The sequence below is a fragment of the Prunus avium genome, chromosome 6, assembly GCF_965620075.1.
Source record: "Prunus avium chromosome 6, drPruAviu1.hap1.1, whole genome shotgun sequence".
In the NCBI taxonomy this organism is placed as follows: domain Eukaryota; kingdom Viridiplantae; phylum Streptophyta; class Magnoliopsida; order Rosales; family Rosaceae; genus Prunus; species Prunus avium.
This window is the reverse complement of record NC_142289.1, coordinates 4,277,765-4,301,454: the sequence shown is the minus strand read 5'-3', so window position 1 is coordinate 4,301,454 and position 23,690 is coordinate 4,277,765. Positions and strand designations below refer to the sequence as shown.

The following is a 23,690-nucleotide window of genomic DNA, read 5'->3' as shown; positions in this document are numbered from 1 at the left end:
ATCAATTGAGAAATCTATAGCTGCCAAGGCTTTCCTGAATATGAAACTTAAGAAAGAGCAAATTGTTGAAGCCAAAGCTGCCAAGGCTTTCCTTTTCTGCACCTATGAATTTATTTGTGAAACTGAAAAGAACTTGACTAGTCTAGAAAGAAACTGGTAATTGGGAAAGTTCAATTCTCAATGTAACGTACGAGAATCTATACGATAAATGAACAACTAACATCGATAGAAACCAAGACGATTCTGTGAAGTGAGCTGGTGGACAATATATTCTGGCCCAAGTTGTTGTTTGTGGATGTTAAAGGACAAGCCCAAGCTCACACAATTTGGTGCACTTTTTACTTTTTTGTTATGTTATGTATATTATTATTTCCATCGAACAAGTAGACAACAAGTTGTGGCTGTAGTTTAGTGGTAAGAATTCCACGTTGTGGCCGTGGAGACCTGGGCTCGAATCCCAGCAGCCACAAATTATACTCTTATTTTGTTTATTTTTGTTTTAGCTTTTTTGGTCTTTGGCAGGTAAACCCCTGCAGTTACGATTTTTTTTTTACTTCATCTATCTATATATATAAAGCAAAAGGCAGAGAATGGTAAAACATTCAAAATACCAAAAATGCCCTTGGTTAATGCAAATATTAAGAATTGAAATTATTAATTAAATGAGGATAATATGGTAAATTCACAATTTTTCATATTTGAAAAAATTAAAATTAAAAGAAAAATCAGATAATTGATCCTATTTTTATGGAACACAACTACCCATTATCCTTTTTAATTCTAAAAGAAATTAAAAAAAAAATTTTAAAAAAACCTCTCGTAGGCGCGGAAACGCGTGCACAGAAGCTAATTTTTAAGAAAGTGACAACCTACAGAGATATAGGTGAAATAATTGTCACCGGAGAAGATACGAGAGCAGTAGAAATATATCCAAAGCAGAGATTCAGAGAATGGAAATGATTCATCATGAATTAGATTATCTTTGTTCTCTTGCCTCAACTGAAAGTGATCATACATTTATGGTACAGCTCTAAAATTTGTATTTCTTTCTTCACATACTTTTCTACCATCACTATTCATTCACCTATTCTCTCTACATACAATACAACATAGATTCTGTCTCAAGATTTATAGAACTGCTGGATATGATAAAACTGAAGATTCATCAAGGTAAAAATACAGGGCCAGCAAAGATCTATTCTCGCTTATCCTCCTCCAGATCTTCGGCAAGCACATTGTCGTATTCTCGCATGGCTGTCACATCTCCACTGACCTTCAAAGCACCACTTGTTAACGAGATGCCCTCCTCATCAAAATCGTCTCCTGCTTCCTCCAAGTATGCATATCTACATGTCCCAGACCAAAATAAGAACATTAATGAATGTTATCAACTTTTGCGAAGGCAATACAAAAAAATACCAAATTCATAGATGTCATTTGCATTTTGGATTCAAATCACCAAAAAGGTGTAACCGAGGGAAAAAAATCACCAGAAAGCAGAGAAAGAAATGCAGGTCCAAGAAGGGGTTTAGCAGAATCCCACTTTTCTTGTTTTGGTTACACGTGCGATTGAATTTCCACAAAATTTCGACAAGAGTATCATACCGTTTTATGCTTAAGATAAATAACACTTAATACACAAGATATTAGAGAGAAACAAAAGGTCTTCTATAACATAAAATTTATGCCAGTCAAGTCAAACAATGGAAACATGCATTAAGGAAATATATATAGATTTTTTTATATTTATAACTACATGCAGATATGACTGTTATGATACAAGACACCATGAACCTGTTAACAAGCAATGTCAAACAAAATACCTAGTTGGGTTACGTGAAGGAGCCCAAAGGATACATATCACCGCCAAGAGAGCATATGCAAGCAGAGTCCAGAATGCAGGAATAATCCAAGCAATTTGCCAATACTCACTCAGTGGATCCGTTGCATTGAAATATAGCTGAGTCAACAATATCCAGGGGAGATTCAATTAGTAGTTTTACTGGAGATAAGAATACGAATAAAGACACCACATAATCCAGTATAGTTCATTGTACCCCATGGAATTGTTAATTCACAATATACAACTTTGCATTGAGTAATACCTCAAAGCCAATCCAAGCAACCGAGAGAAGCACAAAAATTGCAAGATAGTTGGTAAATTTTCGGTATAGTTCCAATTTAGCCATGTTTCTCCTGATCTGCATGCAAAAGAAACAAGAGGAAGAAGGTCAAGAATTGGTCATTAATGTAACATCATATGCCCCCACCCTCCCAACCCCCCCTCCAACAAACAAACACACACTATAGATATAAGTAAATTACAGAAAGATATTAATGGGATGAACAATGTTACATGAAACAGAAGATACTAAATTAAAGCATTCATAAGATGAAGGTATAACAGAAGGCAAATAGAGAGAGCGAAAAGAAAAAAATAAAAAAAGATTACCTGAAGTTTCTCTAAAGTTTTTGATAACGATGAGAAAATCCATAGAATAAACCATGAATCTAAGAAGGCAACAGGTAGAACCAAAAACAACTTTGTTTTTCCAGAAAAATCATTAATGTTCCCCAAATGTTCAACAAGCTCAAGTGCTTCTGATGCCACGAAATACACCAGACCAAGAAGAAATACTTTTGGTGTTATACCACCCAGTGTAGGCTTCACGACACCAAAGCCCATGGAAACTACCAAAAGAAGAAGGCGAGAAAGAGTCTTCTTGACAGCGCTAAAGGTTACAGCCCATAATGTAATGCCCATAGGTCTGATTCCAGTTGAATTAAAATTGGCATACTCAAAGTACCACACAGCCATTTCACACATTCCTAGACCAATCACAGCTGTAATATGGTAGTGCAATTGTATAATATCCTTCCAAAACTGAACAAACCTCAGAAACCAGGCAAGGCCAAGCACAAGGTAAGCTAAAGACATAAAGCCATATAATGTCATCAAAGGAGCCATCTTCCCAGGCAAATAACCATCTGGGTTTCTCCAATCGGTCCTTCCTTTAATCAATGTGCCCTTGAGTTTCGGATCACAGAACATAAAATAAAGGTAGTACATTCCAGAACTATTGATATTAATTGACTTAGTATCCATTCTGGCCTCTTCATCCTTTCCATTAAAAAAGGTTTTGATGCGCACAGGCCAGTCAGGGTTGTCTAGATTTTTGTGGATAACAACCTCTCCCACCGTGCAGTATCCAGAATTCGAAAGATTTCTGGTGCAGCATATCTCTTCGGATTGGACGAAAGAAGCTCCAATCCGAACCCTGTCCTTCACTTCAAGAATGATAGCTTCCACCAAACCAGTATTCTGCTGCATTTCACTTTGCTTATTGGCGGACTCTTTAGTCCTCACAAAAGTGACACTCTCAAACCTGAAATTCCATTAGTGAGCGCGACATCGTCTATGGAGCCAAATCCATAGCAGGAAATCATGAAATAATTTTTTAAAAATCAATTGCACAACCATGATTATAACCCAGGTGATTAAAAATCTCAATTTACCAAATAATTCTTACATGTACAAACTAACTAACTAACTGCACATAATTCACTATCTTAAAGAAATTGGTATCTATGATTCTACAACTACCAGGTAGCATATAAAGTAACAAAATTTGCAACAAAGAGAGGATAAAAGGAAGTAATAGAAATTAGTGACCTGATGAAGGACTTGCCCTTGAGGTGATGATTGTCTGTGGACGAAGAATCAGCAGAACCATGGACCTTAGAAGCGTAGAGGCCCTCGCTCCCGCCATGGAAGAAGAAGGCGTTTGACTGAGGACTGAAAGCTTCGTTTCTGTACTCGTGGATTGAAGCATTACACTGTATGATGCACTCGTTGCATATAATGAAAATAACCCCAAATATGAACCCTAAAAGCGAGCCCTTTTCACACCACAACAATCTCTGTTCCATTTCTCTCACCTCCCCTCTTCCTCTAAAACTATCAGCGCAGTATTTTCTGAGATGGTAAAGTGAGCAAGAAACAGGCAAACAACTGAAAACGACACCGCACCTTACTGGTACCGGTACTGACTTTCGCCCAATCTAAATGGCTTCCTGTTGGGCCTTCTTTCCAACGCTATTCTCTTGAGATGGTTTTTGCATTTGGGTTCTCATGCCTTTACAACTTTGTAGGCATTGGGCTTTTTGCTGTCAAACTTTTGAAAAATAAAATAAAATAAGAGGTTATAAAGAGGGGTTTTTTTTAAAATTTATTTAGAGCATTTGTTTTTAGTCTTGACCTACTTAACTTGTTAAACTATATCCATAGTGGGCATCTAGCCATCTACTTTAGCTTGGCAAATCAGTTGAGTTTAATTAGGTCAACTTACAACAGCATGCCCATATAAATTATTAGGCGTATTGTGGATTACTCAAACCCCAGCCACACAAATTTACAATGTCCATCATACATAATACCAGCTGTTCCGAACCATCTTTCACAAATAGATTTTGCCACCTTCAAAACATTATTCATACCCTCTTCCATGCCTCCAATCTGAAGAGAATATGGAAGTGCTTGTTTATTTAGACACCATATTGGTCTCCTTGAGCCTCTTCCTTCTAATAAGTTACCACGCATATTTATGGCATACCTTCAAGACCAAGCCATCTCATACAACCATTGGAATTGACTCAATGAGAAGAAGAATATGGTTTCTAGAAATTATGGAGGTAAGTCCAAAACCCTCTTCATGATTTTCGAAATCCCACTTGAAAAAAAGAGAGCCTCAATTTGAGGTTTCTAGTCTTAATTAAATTAAATGATTTGCAGGGTGATGGTTTGAAGGCTATGCTGACAGTCCAAAGCTTGAGAAACACTCAAATGGTGGCAATATTCACAGCTTCAATAGCAATTGCCTTTAGCTTGGCCTTGGCTGCTCTGACCAACAATGCCTACAATGCAAGCCACCTCTTAATCGAAAGCCCCCTTTTCGGTTCACAGTCTGGAAGAATGTTTGCTCTCAAATATGGTTTTGCCTCAGTTATCTTGCTGTTTAGTTCATTATGCAGCTCTATGGCCACCGTGTTCTTGATTGATACCATTTTTCTCATCAACGCTTCTGCTGAGTTCTCATCTTCTGCAATTACACAAACACTATTTGAAAGAGGATACATGTTGGCTCTCATAGGCCACAGGTTGCTCTGTATCTCATTTCCCCTTATGTCGTGGTTGTTTGGTCCAGTGCCTGTGGCATTGTCGTCCCTGGCCTTGGTATTGTGGCTCTTTGAGCTTGATTTTGTTGGGAAATTCAACAAAAGCAATAGGCAAAGTCTCAGTTGAGGAACAAGTTAAGAAAGCAATGCAGATGCATGTATATTTTTATAATTATAGTCAAAGTCTCAGTTGACTCGTCACCAGTTGTATACAATTACGTTCTTATCCCTCTCATCACGTGATTATATATAACCGTCACTAGTTTTATATAATTATGTTCATATCCATTTCACTCATCACGTGATTATATATAATCGTCACCAGTTATATATGTAATTAATATTCTTATCTCTCTAATCATGTAATTATACAACCGAATACACATTATCCTCTTAACCGACGCCCATAAGAAAGCTCACAGTAAATAGGTGGTCCAGAATCCTTGTGCAGTAATGTTAGTGCGCAATTGCTTTTGTTAGGTTTTAACTTAAGCAATTCTTTTGAAGTAGCCATACAAAAGCACCCAATTAGAAGTAGGCACACAACACAAGCTACACAACCATGGCTTCATGTGGCCGAAACATTACGAATTAAAAATCGAATCAAACTTTATAACGCAATCGTTGCATTCCCTTATACAATTTCCATGACAAAATTAATCCAATTAGAACATTTGTGGACTAGCCACTAGAACCAATGCTTAGTCTTTTGCATATTCCTCCAACCCCACATCAAAACTTTAATGTCCATTATACACATTCCACAACTCTGCCCACCAATTACGACACATTCACAAAAGGCATTTGCTTGTGACGAAAATTCCACTACCATTTGCTCTTCCTAGACTCATTTTACTGATTTGGGCTCTCTCATAAGTCACAATATATAGGATTGCTTTGGCTACAAATCCATCTCTGGTTCTCTAGGAATCAATCTTCAAAGAAATTGAGATGGGAGTGGTTGTTTATCTAGACACCATTTTGGTCCCCTTGAGCCTCTTTCTCACAGTAGGCTACCATGCCTATCTCTGGCACAACTTCAAGAACAAACCCTCTCACACCACAATTGGGATCAACATGTTGAAGAGGAGAGCATGGTTTCTAGAGCTAAATGGGGTAATTAAGCCCAACCATATCCATCTAATCAACCCTCTAAACACCATTATTATATTAAATGTATCTTAGATTACTTATTTTTGCTAATTTATATGATGTTGGTGGCTATGCAGGGAGATGACAAGAAAGGCATGCTGGCAGTCCAAAGCTTGAGAAACACTCTGATGGGCACAACACTCACAGCCTCCATAGCAATTCTTATTGAAGTCTCATTGGCAGCTCTCATAAACAACGGCTATAGCGCAACCCACCTCTTCAGCCATGCATTTTTTGGGTCACAATCTACAATGATTTTTGCTCTGAAATATGGCTCAGCAGCATTGTCCTTGGCAGTGAGCTTCTTGTGCAGCTCCATGGCAATTGGGTTTTTGATTGATGCCAATTTCTTGATAAATGCATCTGGTGATCATGAGTTCACGTCTTCTGGACACATAAGAACCATATTTGAGAAAGGCTTCATTCTGGCTCTCGTGAGCAGCAGAATGCTCTGCATCACTTTTCCCATGCTGCTGTGGATGCTTGGTCCTGTCCCAGTTTGGTTGTCATCTCTTGCTCTGGTTTGGGGGCTTTATGGGCTTGATTTTGTTGGGAAGTTGTCGAAAGGCAACAAGCAAAGTCTCAGTTGAAGACTGAGGAGAAAATATATACATAAATGTTTTTGTAGTGATTTTGATTTTTATGTTATGCTGCAAATATTTGGGACTTTAGTGTTTCCTGGTGCTCAGTTTGTATCTTTTTTGTGTTAATAATAGGCCATAATAAAATTACTATATTCTGATTCATTGCATGATTGCATCCATGGAAGTAGGACCTTATAATGGAACACTTTGCTTTATAGCCTTTATCCATGCACTGAGAAATCAAAGAAGAATGAGATCATCTGATCAAAAGAAAAAAGATAAAAACGAGAATGACATCAATGGGCCATGTTTTGGGCCTTGGGCCACTTGTTGTTACTGATATTTCTTTTTGGGTAAAATGATTTGTGTCTTCTGTGATATTACCCCCTGAACTATTTGCATATTGTTAATTTAGTCTCTTAACAATTTTTTGGGTAAATTAAGGACTTGAATTTTGTTTAAATCGCCAATTAAGGGCCTACCGTCAATTTTTTCAAATTCAATCTAAATTTCCGTCTAAATTAAGGGTAAATATGCACCTCTTCCCTCCCTTGCCACTCGCATCTAAACCCACCCACCTCCACCCTGCTTTATGTTATCCTGCAAATATTTGGGACTTTATGTTATAATAAAATTACTATATTCTGATTCATTGCATGATTGCCTCCATGAGAATAGGACCTATAATTGAGTACAGGCTTTGAACACTTTGCTTTATAGCCTTTATCCATGCATTGAGAAATCAAAGAAGAATGACATCATCTTATCAACAAGAAAAAAAGAAAAAAAGAAGAAGAATGACATCAATGGGCCCAACTGAAACTTCATTTTTGAGCCTTGGGCCGCTTGTTGTTATTGATATTATATTTTTCGTACATGATTTCATCTACTCCACAATTCTCTCTTCTTCTTTTTTCTATTTTTATGAGCAAAAGAAGATTAGAGAACAAAGCCTCTTACACACGCAGGCCCGAATAGATCAAAATAAAAAGGAGTTAAATACAACGAATAAGGGGAGACCATAGCTCTTGATTCATATAATCCTCCACAAAAAAAGGAGAAAAAACACATTTTCGTACACGATTTCATATAATCCCTGCTCTTGAGAAATTTTGTCATGGAAGAAAAAAAAATAAAAAATTGTTCACATCTTCTTGTCAGCGGAGAATATAAATTGCCTCCACTGAACTTTGTCTTATGCAATATGCACTACCATTTATATTCACCAGCTAATAGACAAGTGTTTTGTAATGAAATATATTCGATTAACGTCATTATATATTCCTACGATGAATCTGTCATATAATTTTTATACCATATGTTATATTATAAAATAAATTAGTTAGGACTAGTAAAATCTGTGGAAACTGATAAATTAATGTTCAAACAAAATATTCCCGTTCTAGATAATCATGACTTGTAAAATTATCTTTAGTGACTTAAGTTTGATACATAATATAAAATTTTGTCCCCACGAGGGAAAATTCACAAGCCGCCCCCTTATCCTAGTAGTTTTAAACATAGGATAAGCCTAAAAAAAAAGTTTATTATGATACATTTATTTGGAGACCTAAAGATATTTCTTTTGTTCTAGCAGACTAAAATGAACAAGTTCAGTTAACAAACCAAGTTGCCAATCACTTTCTCATTAATGACAAAACAAATTTAGAAAAGCCATAACGTTTAATTCACTTTCTCATTAATGACAAAACATATATATATATATCATCCGAGTCTCCGACAACTTCTTCGAAATAGCTAGCTTATTTCTAGAGATCTACATAAGTAAATACATATATGAGAAAATTGATTTTGGTATTAAGAAACATCATGTAACCATAACCAAAAAAAGACACTAATAAAGTGTTTTACATGATTTTCTACACTAATAAAGCAACGATAGAATCATTCTCTTCAAAAATCAGAACACACGACTTTTTCCTACATCAAACTTTTGCAAGTACGTAGGTACTGATCATCTACCTCAACTCATATATTGCAGAAACTCATCATATGCGAAGTCATCATAATTAAACCACGCCATTTGCCTATAAATCGCATCCTCATCAAGCTCAGCAATATTGGCTGATGCAAACCCGCTCATGAGCCCAGGGGACGCGAATGCCGGAAGATCAGGAGGTGATACAAGATAATCACTCAATGATAATTGGTTGTGGTGCTGGGTTGTCATATAATCACTTGGCGTCGTCTCTTCCTTGAAACATTCTTCTTGTTTTAGCAATTTAAACGACGAGAAAAAGGGGTGCTCTTGTTTGCTTGAGAGGTTGGTGTCGTCAAATCTGATGAACTTTGAAGACTCTCTAGGGCTTGTACAATCCAAGACCAGCTCAGAAGCTTTCAAGTAGTCTCTGCATGTGTGGTTGCCATAATTTGTGGTCCGAAACAATGGTGGATCATCTTCAACTTGCTGTACGTGCTTGGTTGCTTGGCATGCTTGATCGAATTTGTGGGTGCACCTAAAGTAGTTCCTGCATTGCATGCTCACAACATATCCAATTAATTGAGATATTAACCAAGGTTGCAATATAAGTAAACAAAGTATATGATAATTTTCTGATAGGCAACATGGAGATATTTCTGAAGATATACATACAAAGTGGTAAACCCTAAAAGAGTTACAATAGAAAAGAAATCCTAATTACAATAAAACTATACCTACAAAGCGTCAGTAATTACACAAAATAAACAAAAATATTCTTGCCAACACCTATAAGTTGTAGAGAAATTGTATGTATGTACACGTACCTTGGGTGCTTGGCATTAAGGATGAGTTTTTGTCCGTACTTCCTCCATGCATGACCATCTTCAGTCAAAGCAGGAGAGTCTTTAATCCAAGAGTGACAAGTCTTCCTACAAGTAATTAACAACTTCCAACTCTTGGTTTAGAACTGGATTGATTACAAATTCATTGATCATTAATTTACTCCAAATTGATGAAATGATGTAATAAAATTTAAAAATGAAAGAAGGAAAAAGGAAAGTATCTTTTTGAAGAGAATGAAATTGGGGAAAGACCCCAAAGAACAGCTAAAAAAGTTAGTTTTCATGGTTGTACTTGTAAAAAAAAAATGAATGAAATTTGAAATTGGGGAAATCAAATTACTAAGAAAGACCTAATGCTTTTCATGCGTGTGTGGATGACTTGTAAAAAAAAAGTTCTCCAACAAAGATAGTTTACTTGCTCGACCCAATCTCATACTCTTTCTTCTTGACCTATTTTACTTTCATGATTCAAGCACTCTCGAAGAAGAAAGATTATTTCATGCATTAATTAACTCGATCATGTACCTCATTAAGACGTATATATTGAATACTTTTGACTTTGAACAATCAATCAATCATGCACGAAAGATATTACCTCTAATTAGAAACAAAAACAAAAAGTATAATCTTGCAGTGAGATCTATTTGCTCATATAATTACCATGAGTTGATGAATCTATGTAAATTATAGTAATGAAATAGTATAGTGCATGTAATTAATTGATTATATACCTTTTCTTGTAAGAGCCTCTGCGATCCTTGGAGGTCGAAGCACTCTTACAAGTCTCCTCATGAGAAGCTTCATACTTAATAGCATGATCAAGTAGATGATCAACATCCCAAGATGATGCACCTGCACCACTACCACCACCACCACCACTAGTATTCACTTGAATAATCAGCTCCTGATCATCATGATGATGAAACTCCTTCATCTCCTTCCCATTTGAGATGAAAAGGGTATTCGAAAATGACCCCAACATCTTATTAACAAAACCTTCATCATCGCCCGATCCCAAATCATGATTATGATCACCATTAACAGTAAGTGACCTATTATTATGAAGATTAATTACCCTACTAAGTTGACCACTGGCAACTTCACGACCTTGGATCAGCTCCTCCATCTCACTTTGCCGATTTGACGACACTCCCTCCGGCCAAAGACCACTCCAAGTTTTTTTTAATTTTTGTTTATTTATTTCTATTTTTAAGTTTTGGTCGATATCACAAATTTATGATAAATTTTGGTGATGGATCGGGAGACCATTTTATATGCGTCAAAGAGACACAATCAGCACGATTGACGTCTCTCTTGGATGAACGGACGGATGGCCGTCCACGTCATACGACATATCGTCTCATGTCATGCCTGAGGTCACTGTTGTGTCGTCATCGACTCGTTGCTGCCTGGTGTACTGACCTTCTGGACATTTTATTTGTTTATTTATTTATTTTGCTAATTTTGGGAAACCAACAATTTTTTTAAAAAAATCTAAAGTTGTTGTGCCAATGGGACATCCAATAAGATATCCAAAATTTAAAGTCATATTTTATCTTTTTTTTTCCTTTCTATGGTTGAAATTTAACTCGTTTCAGATGCAAAGCTTTCAAAGTTTCAACACTTTCCCCCACTGAGAAATTAAAAAGAAGAAATGGGTCTTTTTTGGGGTTTGGGATTTGTCAACAACTTTAGACGGGAGCTGCTACAATGAGGAGGCATAGGTGAGGGGTCCAATCCAATCCAATCATGTTGAAGTTTAATGGTTGGATTGAACCCCCTCACCGTCGCCATATCCCCTCCTTATAGGCTTTCCGACTTTCGATTGCGAAAATAATTTATCTCAATTATTGTTCAATGTAAACAGAATCTAGTAACATAAACTTTGCCTCTGGCCTTTAATGAAGTTTATATTTGACTCAAAAAAAAAGTAACCTAAACTCTACCTCTTGGTTTTGTTGTGTCATTGAATTCAGATCTAATTACATATAATCCACAATGATCCCTTTGATTTGTAGTAGATTTGAGTTGTGTTATAGAATTAGAACAATTATTAGTTCACATCTTATTGGAAAAGGTTAAGGATAAGCCAACAAAGTTTTACTATGATACAAATCATTTGGAGACCTAAAGAATGTCTCTCTTTTTACTTTATGTTTAGTTTTCTAGCGAAGATTATAAAAAAGAAAAAGTAATTAACTTAACTAGTGGAGCAAACTTGACTCATCCGGCAGGACCAAATCAATGAATCAAAGCCATTCCCCAGTCACTTTCACACACGCCTAATCAAAATTTATAATCCAAAACTTGGAAAAGCTATAACCTTTGTATGGAGATAAAGCATGAACTTGGAGATAAAGAAGGGGGTCCACTGTGTTCTAATTTCAGTGGCACGAGGGTTGACCAGCCAATTAGGAATTTAGGATATATTTATGTGAATATCTGGTCTTGTTCAGTGTTGACTGTTCGTACATTCACACTCGTAGTGGAACTTTCCAAGCATTAGATTAGATTTGCTGGTTGATGGTAATTTCCGATTTGCTGAAGATCTTCAATCTCTTCTTTCGTTTGAGGCACAAGGCAATAACTCAGCAAAACAAAGAAATTTAAAATGGAAAGGGACATACGATCGGAAGAGATTATTAATATCGTTTCGAGGATAATATGGGAACTTTAGTTTTAAAACACAATATAGCATAATATTAAGATTTCACGAGATTTCACGACAATATCTATATAGATCCTTGATTTTCTTTCAGCGAGTATAGGAGGCCCTAGTTTCTTAAAAGGCGTACGTTGTTGCTCAAGTAAAATGTATCATCATGTATAGTTCAAATACTTTTACTTTTGTAATTTGCTCTTTCATTATGAAAACCACCCTCCTCCCCAAAAAACCTATACACACACCTATGGTGTGTAAAATATAATATTTTCCCTAACTTAACATCGTTTTGTTCTCTGTCTCATAGCGAAGACACATTCCTAAAGCTAGTGGGTTGAGGGAGGATTTGATTTCCAAGGCAAATTAAACCACACTTCATGTAGTTAAAGCAATCTTTTCCATGCACTATCTGTCTTTTTTGGACCTACAACATATAAAATCTATTAGCTTTAATCACCACAATCATGGGTTGGCCACAATATTATTTAAGTACATATTTTGATTTTGACATATTTTTAACTGATCATATGAGACATTTTATGCCAACAAAAAAGAACTCATATGAGACATTTTATGCAGAAATGAGATACAATACAAATTTATTTTCGATGCCATAACTTAATAAGGAATAAGACTCTCTACTTGCTTTTGATTTAACCTAATTAGAAGCACGTGCTTTTAGTGATTTGTTAAATCATATTGCATTTCAAATCATTACACTTTGTAATAAATAAAAAATTGCAACTTGAGAGACACCATTTAGGGTCCCCTACAAAAAAAAAATTCAACAATCCAAACCATCTATTTTTTTAAATCTACATCCATAGATCTCTTTCTTGCAAAAAATTAGATAAATCGGAAACCGTTTTGACATCTAATTGTGTCCAACAAAATTAATAAATATATGGTGCTTCAAGAAAGTATTAAAATTTCAATAACTCAATTGAATGGTCAAATGAGAGATATATATATATATGTGGATCACATTAATTCAATTATTAAAATTGAAGAACTTGATTGGAATAACTAAAATAAGTAAATTTAATTGAAATTTAATTGGATTACACTTTAAGTATAACTTAATTAAAAGGGATTTAAGTAAGTTATATTTTAGAGAGATATTTGATTAAGAAACATCATGGATATACTTCAAGTGCAAGCTTACATAATTGGCAAAAAATGAAGCAAAGGTTGCTTCCTATTTTTGGATGAATAAATGTTTACAAACAGAAGTTGAACAAGCGATTGTTCCTACATCAAAACTTATTCCATGGAACAAATTTATTGCAAAAACTTCAGCATCAAAATATTCAAATATATTGCAAAACTTCATCCAAGTCAAAAGACCCCATCAATAACCTAGAAATCACATCCTCATGATCAAACTCATCGAGGGTTGATGTGAACCCGCTCGGGGGCCCAAAGGACTCGAACATCGTTAGATCGGGTGACACAAGATAATCACACAACCATGAATGGTTGTCGTGGCTTGTCATCACACAATCATCACTTGTTGGTGGTATCTCTTCCTTAATGATCGATTCTTCCTTGAAGACCAATTCTTCCTTTCTAACTGATGTGAAGGATGAGAAAAAGGGGTGATCTTGTTTGGTGTCGCCAAATCTGATGAACTTTGAAGACTCTCTAGGACTTGTACAATCCAAGACCAACTCAGAAGCTTTTAGGTAGTCTCTGCATGTGTGGTTGGCATGATATGTGGTCCGAAACATTGGTGGATGATCTTGAATTTGTTGCACGTATTTGGTTGCTTTGCAAGATTGTTCGAACTTGTGAGTGCACCTATAGTAGTTCCTGCATCGTATAACATGACCATGGTCAACATCAATTATTCAAAAATTATTACTTTATTAATTAATTTGAGTCCAATTAAGACTCGAATTTATATATTTCCATATGGAATTATGAGAGCTATAAGTAGACCAAATCGTATGCATGTTACCTTGAGTGCTTGGAATTAAGGATGCGTTTTTGTCCGTATTTTCTCCATCCATGACCGTCGTTTGTCAAAGTAGGAGTGTCTCTAGTCCAAGAGTGTGAAGTCTTTCTGCAAGCAATTAACAAAGTAATTCTTTTGTTTAGTAAAATGAAATGAATGGATTATTGATAATGCTATGGTGATAATTAAGATAGGAGTAAGGGACATTTAAGTCACTCATTAGAGGGAAAGAGTAAAGCATATCCTAATTTTATTAGTATATGGCATGGAATGAACCTATCAAAGCAAGTGGGGTGGTCCTAGCTAACTCCTACCTTATTTTGTCTCAATAGAAATTTTATGCATCTATACGAATCTAACAGCTGTTGTGAGTAAATTAATACTTATTATATAACACGCATGTGAATTATATTGTCGCAATAGAAATTTTATGAATTTAAGTGAATCTAACAATTGGTGTGACCAATTTTTTTAATTTTTTAATTTTATTGAAGACGAAATTAACAACTGTCTTATTTTATCACAATAAAATTACTATATTTTATTTACGTGTGTGTGGATAATTGTTATGAGCAAAACTTTTCAGTAGTATATTTCACATGAACTCCTACCAGGAGTTAGATCCCACATAGAGCATATGAAATTTTAAGATTAAACCATCAATCAATCAGTCGTGAGTTGAAGAATCCATCCAATAATTAACTAAACGAGTTGATGATGATCACTCTGTAAATGGATGTATTAATTTACCTTCTCTTGTAAGAACCTCTACGATCCTTGAAGGTTGAAGTACTCTTACAACTCTCCTCATAAAAATCTTCAGACTTAATAACAGCCGCCGTATGATTAGCATCCCAAGATGATGAATCTGCAGAGCCACCACTACTGATCCCTTGAATCTGATCACCAGAAACAATCTCCCCATCAGACTCTTTTCCATTTAAGATCAAAAGGGTATTTGCAAATGACCCCAAAATCTTATCAACAAGATCCTCAGCCGAACCAACACCACCACCACCACCACCACCAAAACCACTAACAAGTGTTGACTTGTGATCATCAAAAACCCTACAAAGTTTACCTGCAAGCTCACGCCCTTGCATCAACTCTTCCTTCACCCTTCCCCCATTTGATAACACACTCTCCGGCCAAGACAACTCCATGATTAGACCTTAATAATTTTGATTAACAACTAATTAATCCTTAATAATGTGTTTTAGCTATATGTGAGGAGGAGAGTTTTTGTGGTGGGCTGTAGGCTTTATATAGGCGTCAAAGAGAGCTGCTCCTCTCAAATTGCAATGCAAGGAAGAAGGAATGAAGGTCCATACAAAGACAAAAAAGAACCCTACCCCCGAGATTCAGGCCCCTCTTCCCACCAACGGCTAGATGAGCCTCCACGTCATGCAACATGTGGCGCAATGCTTCTACACGCGCTCTTCTATTAACGTTGCTGTCGTGCGACGTCATCGCTTCTGGTCATTCTGATGTTGTCATCCTCTCCTTCCTACCTGGGCCTCTGAAAATTTAATGTTATTTTTTTCTAATTTGAATAACCAATAAAATGGCAAGTTGATAGGCCATCTAAAATATCAGACCTTAAAATAGTATTATCTTCATCCCTATTTGATCAGACAAAGTTTAAGGTTTTGATTTGAGCCTGGGAAGGCTGATTTTGAGATGTGATAAAAGGTAAAAGTCAGGGGGCATTTTTGGCTTTGTTATGAGAGGACAACAAGTTGGTAGTTACATCTTTGTTCTATCGTGTCCAACCCAAAATGTCTCATCATCTCATGTGCTAGTGATAATACAAGTGAAGATAAATCTTTTATTTTTATCAAAAGAAAAGGATAACCTTTCTATTATGAGTGATCATCGTGGTCCATGCTAGATTTGAATGAAGGGATTTCAAATTAATGGATTTAGATGAGATTATATCGGAAAATTGTTTGTATTATAGACTATTACAATTCATGTAAATCAAGATTTAAACAAGAAAGAAAGGAATAAAACAAATGGATTTCAAATGCACTACATCTAATTATTTCAAATGCATTCAATCTGATATAGTTTTTATTTTGTTTAGCAAATTTAGCATTGTTGTCAAATCCAAATCCTTTCTTTCAAATCCCTCCATCCAAACAAAGCGGAAAATTCAAACTTCATACTATAATGAAATGTTGTCCAAAAGTGTTGTGTATGAATGAAGTTGGCAACCAAAACAAATTGGCATTTCGTTTTGCATGAATCTCGCGAAAGTCCTAATAGAAAACTAGCCAAACCCCGATCTGCACCAACCTCGAGTGCTTGTTGTATTATACAACCCTGGTCTTAGGCTAATTAATAACATCGATCTTAAGCGAGATTAAAAAGGATATAACTCTTGTGAACTTTAACAATAAAGTAATTAATTAATAGGTTCTGTTTACGGAAAAGGATAAGCAATAAAAGACGAATAGTTAGCTCTATCCTCTACTGCATGCATGTGGTTAACTTTAAACAATCTATGAGATCAAGGCAATGCAATCACGTGTACAGTTGATCCAGATTTGATTCACTTCATAGTTCAACTTTTCGGCTGCAAGGGCAAAGCAAAGCAACGTGATCCCAGGCCTCTGGTCTTAATCTGAGAAATAAAAAAAGAAGCAACGTGATCCCAACTTTTTTGTTTTTTTGTTTCTTTGTTTTTTTGCCAATTTATTTGGCCATAAAAACTTTGCTCGCTGGTCTATAAATCATTTGGTCGAGTCACATTAAGTCTCCACTTTGTTAGAAAAGATTTTGAATTCCAAATTCATGCCAAAGAGTTTGTAGTATTGTTGAACCAAAATGATGATTATAATTTTTTTTTTTTTTAAATCATCAACATGCGTGGATTCCACCACATTGGTTATTATACGAAGAGTGAGTATATATTTCACCAAAGGTTTTTTTTTGCCTCTTCAACTAAAAGAATACAAATGAAATTATTGAAAGGGAAAGGAAACCTAATGAATCTAGTTTATTGCCTTATTGTTGTGTACATGTAATAATAAATAAACATTATCATCACATCAGATTTGATTGGAGTTGGAGGAAAGCGTTTCAGAGTCAGCAACTCAGCAATTAGCAATTAGCTTAGAGGAAAGTTCACATTCGAGTTCTTGCCGCCTTGCTTCGCCTCCCATGAAGAAGGAGTCAACACGTGTGTTAGTTAAGAGAGTTGATTATTAACTATACATTAACTAATGAAAGAGATTAATCTAAAAGGAGCTGTAGAGCGATAAAGAAGAAGGTCAACTGAAATAAGATTGTACAATTAATTGTCTTGTTTCCCATATAATCGCTTGGTTTAAGGACTGCGAGAGGAACTGGTTTTCTTGCTTCCACACCTTAATCGTCAAAGACAGCTGTTTTCTTGCTTTACACACCCACTGATAGGTGACAATTCGATTCAACCAAAATCTTTTATACAAATATATGATATTGGGTTGTGTCTGTATTTGTGAACTCTTTTTAATAAAAAACAAAAAATCATTTGGCTTCCATTATGCAAGTATGAAAAAGTAAACTAAAAAAATAAAGAAGAAAGCACACTGAAATGAAGGTCAAAATTCCCTTGAATTTAGCTTTGCAGGAAGAGTAATTCCAACTGCTTTTTTATGGAGAACATATGGCTGAGATGATAGAAGAAGAGTTGGAACTTCGCGTGCGCAAAAGTAAAACAGGCAAGTTGCAAATCTGGCCCCAACTCTGATTTTTGGGCCCATGGCCGATGTTGTTTTGGTTTACCAAACATTTTGAGGCTTAAAATTTCTGAAATAAGCGGCTTCTTTTGCCAGCACCGCAATGCCAAATGGAGCCTTGCATGTTTCTAATACCTTTTTGAGGAGCCAGGATTCAGATGGGTGATCATAGCTATGCCTCCTGTGTCTCTTTATTCATTGAGAAGCATTGTACTTTCTTTTGGGGTGGAGAGAGGAAGATGGAAAAAAACATCATGGAATTGATCATAGCTAGCCTCCTTTGTCATGACGTATGTGCTTTTTCGGGCATTTAGCAGCCCAAATGAGCCTTTTAATATTTTGCAAGTTTTTTTAAGAAACTTTTGTTAATTTCCATTTTTGTTTCTTAGGGTTTCTAGGAGTGTTTAAATCAACTTTAGCCCGTGGCTAGTGGATTATGTTATTATTCTGAATTCAATAAATGAGAGGCTTTCTCATATCTCGTGGATTATAGACTTGGTTCTTTAGGTTAATAGTTTAATTGCCTTATTACGTTGTCACAATGCATCACTTTTACAATGATTAATAATGCAATATTGTGAGATATTAACAAAGTTCGTGAACCTTGAATCTGAAGCAAAAAAAACAGCCGTGATTCTGTCACGTACGGACTAGAAAATTGAACGTTTGTTGTTGAAAGTTTTGGTCACCTTAATTAGCATGAACGTTCACACTGGAAGATTCTAGCGGTGATTAGAAGAAGGGGATGTACCAAGAGTCATAGAAGTTACAGGAGAGTAGCTGGATAAAAATAAAAATTACACGAAAATAGAACTGTTTCTTATAGTTTAATCATGTCAACGAGAAGGGACGATTAGTTTTAGGCTGTTTGATCTTATGGTATTAGAAGATGTTGATATAATGCCAAAAGTTGGTCAATGCACGAGATAATTACCCAAATGCCATGTCTGCAAACTTCAGTAGTCATGAGAGGAATTTAAAAATAAACTCACCTTTTGGCTTTAGTTGTTAGGTCTATAGGATTGAGGATATAGGTTATTCCTTCCGAGAAACACCCTAAACATATTTGAGATTGAACTTCAAACTTTAGGATAGACGTTATGATAGATTTGTGTGCAGTGAAAGTTACCGTAGATCTTGTGTTTGGTATAATGAAAAGTTACCATAGAAAGGGAGAAAGTTAAGTAGGTCTATAAACGGATCGTATTCGAATTTGAGAAGCCTTATTTCAAATCCGAATTCATTTATAAGTTGAATTATCGGATTGGACAGTCCAACCCCATCAACATTAGATTCTTATGCTAGATTATTATCGAATTCATTTTAAGACCTAAAAGACGAGAATCAAAATCTTGTTACTAACGTTAATGACGTTCTTTTATTTTATGCATCTATTTTTTGTTTCAAAATTTTGATATTTCATTACAAATAAATAGTTCAAGTGTATTCTCGATGCACGTATAGAACTCAAATTACTCTCACGCATATATAATATCTATATGAAACATATAAAAATCAAATCATATCTTATATTTAGTTATTGAATCAAATAATTATTGGCTTATAGAGCAACTCTAATGCATATTTGATTTGTTAAGTCAATCCTAATTATAGATTATCGGATTGAGAGTCTCAGTCTATCTCTAGGGATTCGAATTTGGATCCAAAGTGTGGAGCACATTCGTTGTACTCAACTTGACTAAGCCCATGTATACATGAATGAAAGTTGATAAATAAGAAAAAATGTAACTTATTATCATCTTGTCATTGATTTCTAAAACGTACGTAATAAATTTGTGCAAAGTATACGTGTAGGGTTGATGGGCAAAAAATTCGCTTGATAAAAGTATAAATGGTTTCATCTTAAGATTTTTGTAGCTGTTGGCTCAATTTGACTTTGGGGCCAATTTGTAGTTGTAAGAAGGCATTTCATATTTAGAGTAGAAAAAAACTAAATGATACGAAGGATGAACATGTGTTTTTCTTTTACCAAAATTGGCAAACACCTGATTTCTAGGGGCGGCCCTGGGGTGGTGCAAGTGGCGCCACCGCACAGGGCCCCGAATTCTTGAGGGCCCCCGAAAAAAAAATTGTTTATATTATATATATATTAATATTATATAAATTGTATATATATTACAGCGTGCTAAACATTTGTACAAGAGTGCGCATTAGTGGAGTTGGCTGCAGCGCGTATTCACTTAACAAAAGCGCCTGGCTTCGATTCTTATCAAAGTCCATCTATTTGCCTTTTTTTTATACTATTTTTGTATTATAACAACAAACTTTACATAATTATAAATAAATAAAAACAGAAAGCCTTAAAAAAAGAAACTTTCTACTCCCCCCTTATCATTCTTTTAAAAATTAAAAAAAAAGTTTTCTCCTCCAAGAAAAGTACTCTCTTCATTTAAAAACAAAAACTTCATAGTTTCTTCTGATTCTCTAGTACGTAATCATCATCATTCATCAATCTCTCTTTGGTTATTTTTTCAATCTTGAGACAATTTTTATAATTCTTTCAATTTCAGGAATTTCAACACCAAAAAAAGAAAACCCTAATTCCTAAATTCATAAAGACCATCAAAATCAAATAGTCAGCTTCAAATCTCAATTCAAATTCAAGTATATATCTAAAATTTCAATCTATTCTATATATTACATGACTTATTTTATTAAATTATTATCATGTTGGTGATTGGTTATATGAGAATATAGTTTTTAGAATTATTTATCTATTTCTTGCTGGGGTTTTCTTCCAGGTTATAGGGGTTTGGAATTTTTCTTTGTTAATGACATTTGTGTGCAACTACTCTTTAATTTGTCATTGCCAATTTTTTTTTTCCTATTAAACATAGATTGCTTATTGGAGGCAGCAAGGGACTTTGTAGGGGCACAAGGAGCTTATTTTTGTACCAAACATACTAATATTTAACTTTATCAAATGGAAACATTTAAATTTTTATGAATTTGATTTCGGATTGTCATGACATGTTTATTGATGGTGACTTTTAGTTATAAAAAAAAAATGTTTATGACATTAAGTTATATTAAATTTTTATTTATAATATTTTTGTATTAGATTATGTGAGGCCCCAATTTAAGTTTCGCACAGGGCCCTCAAAATCTCAGGGACGGCCCCTATTATACACATCATAACAAAGGCTATATTGCCAATGCCCGATACCTAAAAGTATCCAACAAATTGCTTGAGATTCCTCATCAACTCGGGCTTTTCTCTTCTTTTTCTCTTCCACCTCAAAGTAAGTACATCAAAATTCAAAATTCATATTGCAAAACTTCATCATCAAAGTAATAAGGCTCCACAATTAAACTAGACATCACATCGCCCTCATGATCATACGGATCAATGGTTGACGAAAGCCCGCTCAGGGGACAAGAATACTCGAACGCCGTCGGATGAGGTGACACAATATAATCACACGATGATGAATGGTTGCGGTGATGGCTTGCCATCATATGATCATCACTTGGTTGTGGTTTCTCTTCCTTGATGACGACCTCTTTCTTCACTGATGTCAAAGATGAGAAAAAGGGGTGGTCTTGCTTAAAGTCGCCAAATCTGATGTAACTTGAAGACTCTCTAGGGCTTGTGCAATCCAAGACCAACTCAGAAGCTTTCAAGTAGTCTCTGCATGTGTGGTTGCCATAATATGTGGTCCGAAAAACTGGTGGATCATCTAGAATTTGTTGCACATGTTTGGTTGCTTGGCACGATTGATCGAATTTGTGGGTGCACCTAAAGTAGTTCCTGCATCATTTAACATGATATTGGTCAACTTCATTTCTTGAAACAAAATATAGTCACTTTAATTTGTGTCGAATATTCGAATTTATATTTGATTTCCCAATTAAGGTGTACCTTGGGTGCTTGGCATTATGGATGACTTTTTGTCCGTATTTTCTCCATGCATGACCGTCGTCAGTCAAATCCTGAGTGTCTCTAGTAAAAAAGTGTGAAGTTTTCCTGCAAATGATTAAGAAGTGACTCTTTTATTTAGAACTTCATTCATTTGGGAAAATTCTCATGTGGATGAAATGATTGGTTTATGGATTATTGATAATGCTATAGGGTGGTAATTAAGATAGGATTAAGGGGTATTTAAGTCACTCAATAGAGGGAAATAGTAAAGTATATCCTAATTTTGTTAGTTTATGGCATAGAATAGAATGAATATGAACCTATCAAAAGCAAGTGGCATGGTCCTCACTTCTCCCTTATTTTGTCTTAATAGAAACTTTATGCATGTATTGAATCTAACAGCTATTGTGAGTAAATTATTCACGACAGCTGTTAGATTAATATTAACATAATTCAACAATTGTTGTGAGTAAATTAACAGTTAGCATACATGTAAATAATTATTTCAGCAGAAAATTTATGAATTTATGCGAATCTAACAGTTGTTCTGGCTAAATTAACATTTGTTATTAAGCAAAATTCTTTAGTGTAATTTCACATGGGAGTTCATATGTGGGATAGACCCTCATAGAGCAAAACCCTTCATTGAAATTAAGAATCCTCAGCCAAATTTTTTTGAAAGAAATCACTTGAAGTGTAGTAAATAATAATTAATTTACCTTCTCTTGTAAGAACCCCTACGATCCTTGAAGGTTGAAGCACTCTTACAACTGATCTCCTCATGAAAATCTTCAGACTTAATAATAGCATGATTGGCATCCCAAGATGATGAATTTGCAGAGCCACCACCACTACTGATCCCTTGAATCTGATCACCAGAAACAAGCTCCTGATCATCAGACTCTTTTCCATTCAAGATCAAAAGGGCATTTGCAAATGACCCCAAAATCTTATCAACAAGACCCTCAGCCGAACCACCACCACCACCACCACCACCAAAACCACTATCAAGTGTTGACTTGTGATCATCAAAAACCCTACAAAGTTGACCTGCAAGCTCACGCCCTTGCATCAACTCTTCCTTCACCCTTTCCCCATTTGATAACACACTCTCCGGCCAAAACCACTCCATGATTAGACCTTAATAATTTTGATTAACAACGAATTAATCTTTAATAATGTGTTTTAGCTATATGTAAGGTGAGGAGGAGAGTTTTTGTGGTGGGCTGTAGGCAAAATGATGGGTCGTGACTCGTACAATGGCTTTATATATGCGTCAAAAAGAGCTGCTCCTCTCAAATTGCAACGCAAGGAAGAAGGAATGAAGGTCCATCCAAAGACACAAAAGAACCCTACCCCCGAGATTCAGGCTCCTCTTCCCACCAACGGCTAGATGAGCCTCCACGTCATAAAACATGTGGGGCGATGCTTCCACCACAGGCGCTCTTCTATTAACGTTGCTGTCGTGCTACGTCATCGCCTCTTGTCATTCTGATGTCATCATCCACTGCTTCCTCCTACCTGGCCCTGGAAATTTAATGTTATTTTTTCTAATTTGAATAACCAATAAAATGTCAAGTTGTTAGGCCATCTGTTCTGTATTAAGATAGTATTATCTTCATCCCTATTTGATCAGACAAAGCTGATTGCCTAAATTACTATTATATCCTTGTGAAGTTTAAGTTTTTGAGCTTGGTGGTGGAGGCTGAGTCTGAGATGTGATAAAAGGTAAAAGTCGGATTGTTAATGAGAGGACAAGAAGTTGGTA

The 23,690-nt window shown here is 35.5% G+C and overlaps 6 protein-coding genes and 1 non-coding gene across 7 annotated transcripts; 3 read left to right on the top strand and 4 right to left on the bottom strand.

The window, feature by feature from the left end:
- Positions 1-397: 397 nt before the first annotated feature.
- TRNAH-GUG (transfer RNA histidin (anticodon GUG)) lies at positions 398-469 on the top strand. The gene has a single exon. It is a non-coding gene; the product is annotated as a tRNA-His (tRNA).
- Positions 470-942: 473 nt separating this feature from the next.
- On the bottom strand, positions 943-4,040 carry LOC110771986 (uncharacterized). The gene is made up of 5 exons (XM_021976352.2): positions 3,674-4,040; positions 2,453-3,386; positions 2,106-2,201; positions 1,824-1,960; positions 943-1,346 (listed from the first exon to the last, which is right to left on the bottom strand). Exons 1-5 carry the CDS (start codon positions 3,928-3,930, stop codon positions 1,196-1,198), a joined length of 1,575 nt encoding a protein of 524 aa, XP_021832044.1. The 5' UTR covers positions 3,931-4,040; the 3' UTR covers positions 943-1,195.
- Positions 4,041-4,487: 447 nt separating this feature from the next.
- LOC110771988 (uncharacterized) lies at positions 4,488-5,403 on the top strand. The gene is made up of 2 exons (XM_021976355.2): positions 4,488-4,692; positions 4,793-5,403. Exons 1-2 carry the CDS (start codon positions 4,528-4,530, stop codon positions 5,300-5,302), a joined length of 675 nt encoding a protein of 224 aa, XP_021832047.2. The 5' UTR covers positions 4,488-4,527; the 3' UTR covers positions 5,303-5,403.
- A 584-nt stretch (positions 5,404-5,987) lies between these two features.
- Positions 5,988-7,073, top strand: LOC110771987 (uncharacterized). The gene is made up of 2 exons (XM_021976353.2): positions 5,988-6,291; positions 6,405-7,073. The coding sequence occupies exons 1-2, from the start codon at positions 6,127-6,129 to the stop codon at positions 6,915-6,917; spliced, it is 678 nt and encodes a 225-aa protein (XP_021832045.1). The 5' UTR covers positions 5,988-6,126; the 3' UTR covers positions 6,918-7,073.
- Positions 7,074-8,858: 1,785 nt separating this feature from the next.
- Positions 8,859-11,049, bottom strand: LOC110771978 (putative WRKY transcription factor 54). The gene is made up of 4 exons (XM_088254085.1): positions 10,985-11,049; positions 10,427-10,864; positions 9,678-9,782; positions 8,859-9,400 (listed from the first exon to the last, which is right to left on the bottom strand). Exons 1-4 carry the CDS (start codon positions 11,047-11,049, stop codon positions 8,896-8,898), a joined length of 1,113 nt encoding a protein of 370 aa, XP_088110211.1. The 3' UTR covers positions 8,859-8,895.
- Positions 11,050-13,500: 2,451 nt separating this feature from the next.
- LOC110771993 (putative WRKY transcription factor 70) lies at positions 13,501-15,560 on the bottom strand. Its single transcript, XM_021976360.2, has 3 exons — positions 15,065-15,560; positions 14,318-14,422; positions 13,501-14,169 (listed from the first exon to the last, which is right to left on the bottom strand). The coding sequence occupies exons 1-3, from the start codon at positions 15,475-15,477 to the stop codon at positions 13,668-13,670; spliced, it is 1,020 nt and encodes a 339-aa protein (XP_021832052.1). The 5' UTR covers positions 15,478-15,560; the 3' UTR covers positions 13,501-13,667.
- A 5,694-nt stretch (positions 15,561-21,254) lies between these two features.
- Positions 21,255-23,160, bottom strand: LOC110771999 (putative WRKY transcription factor 70). Its single transcript, XM_021976367.2, has 3 exons — positions 22,642-23,160; positions 21,923-22,027; positions 21,255-21,811 (listed from the first exon to the last, which is right to left on the bottom strand). The coding sequence occupies exons 1-3, from the start codon at positions 23,052-23,054 to the stop codon at positions 21,319-21,321; spliced, it is 1,011 nt and encodes a 336-aa protein (XP_021832059.2). The 5' UTR covers positions 23,055-23,160; the 3' UTR covers positions 21,255-21,318.
- Between the last annotated feature and the right edge of the window lie 530 nt (positions 23,161-23,690).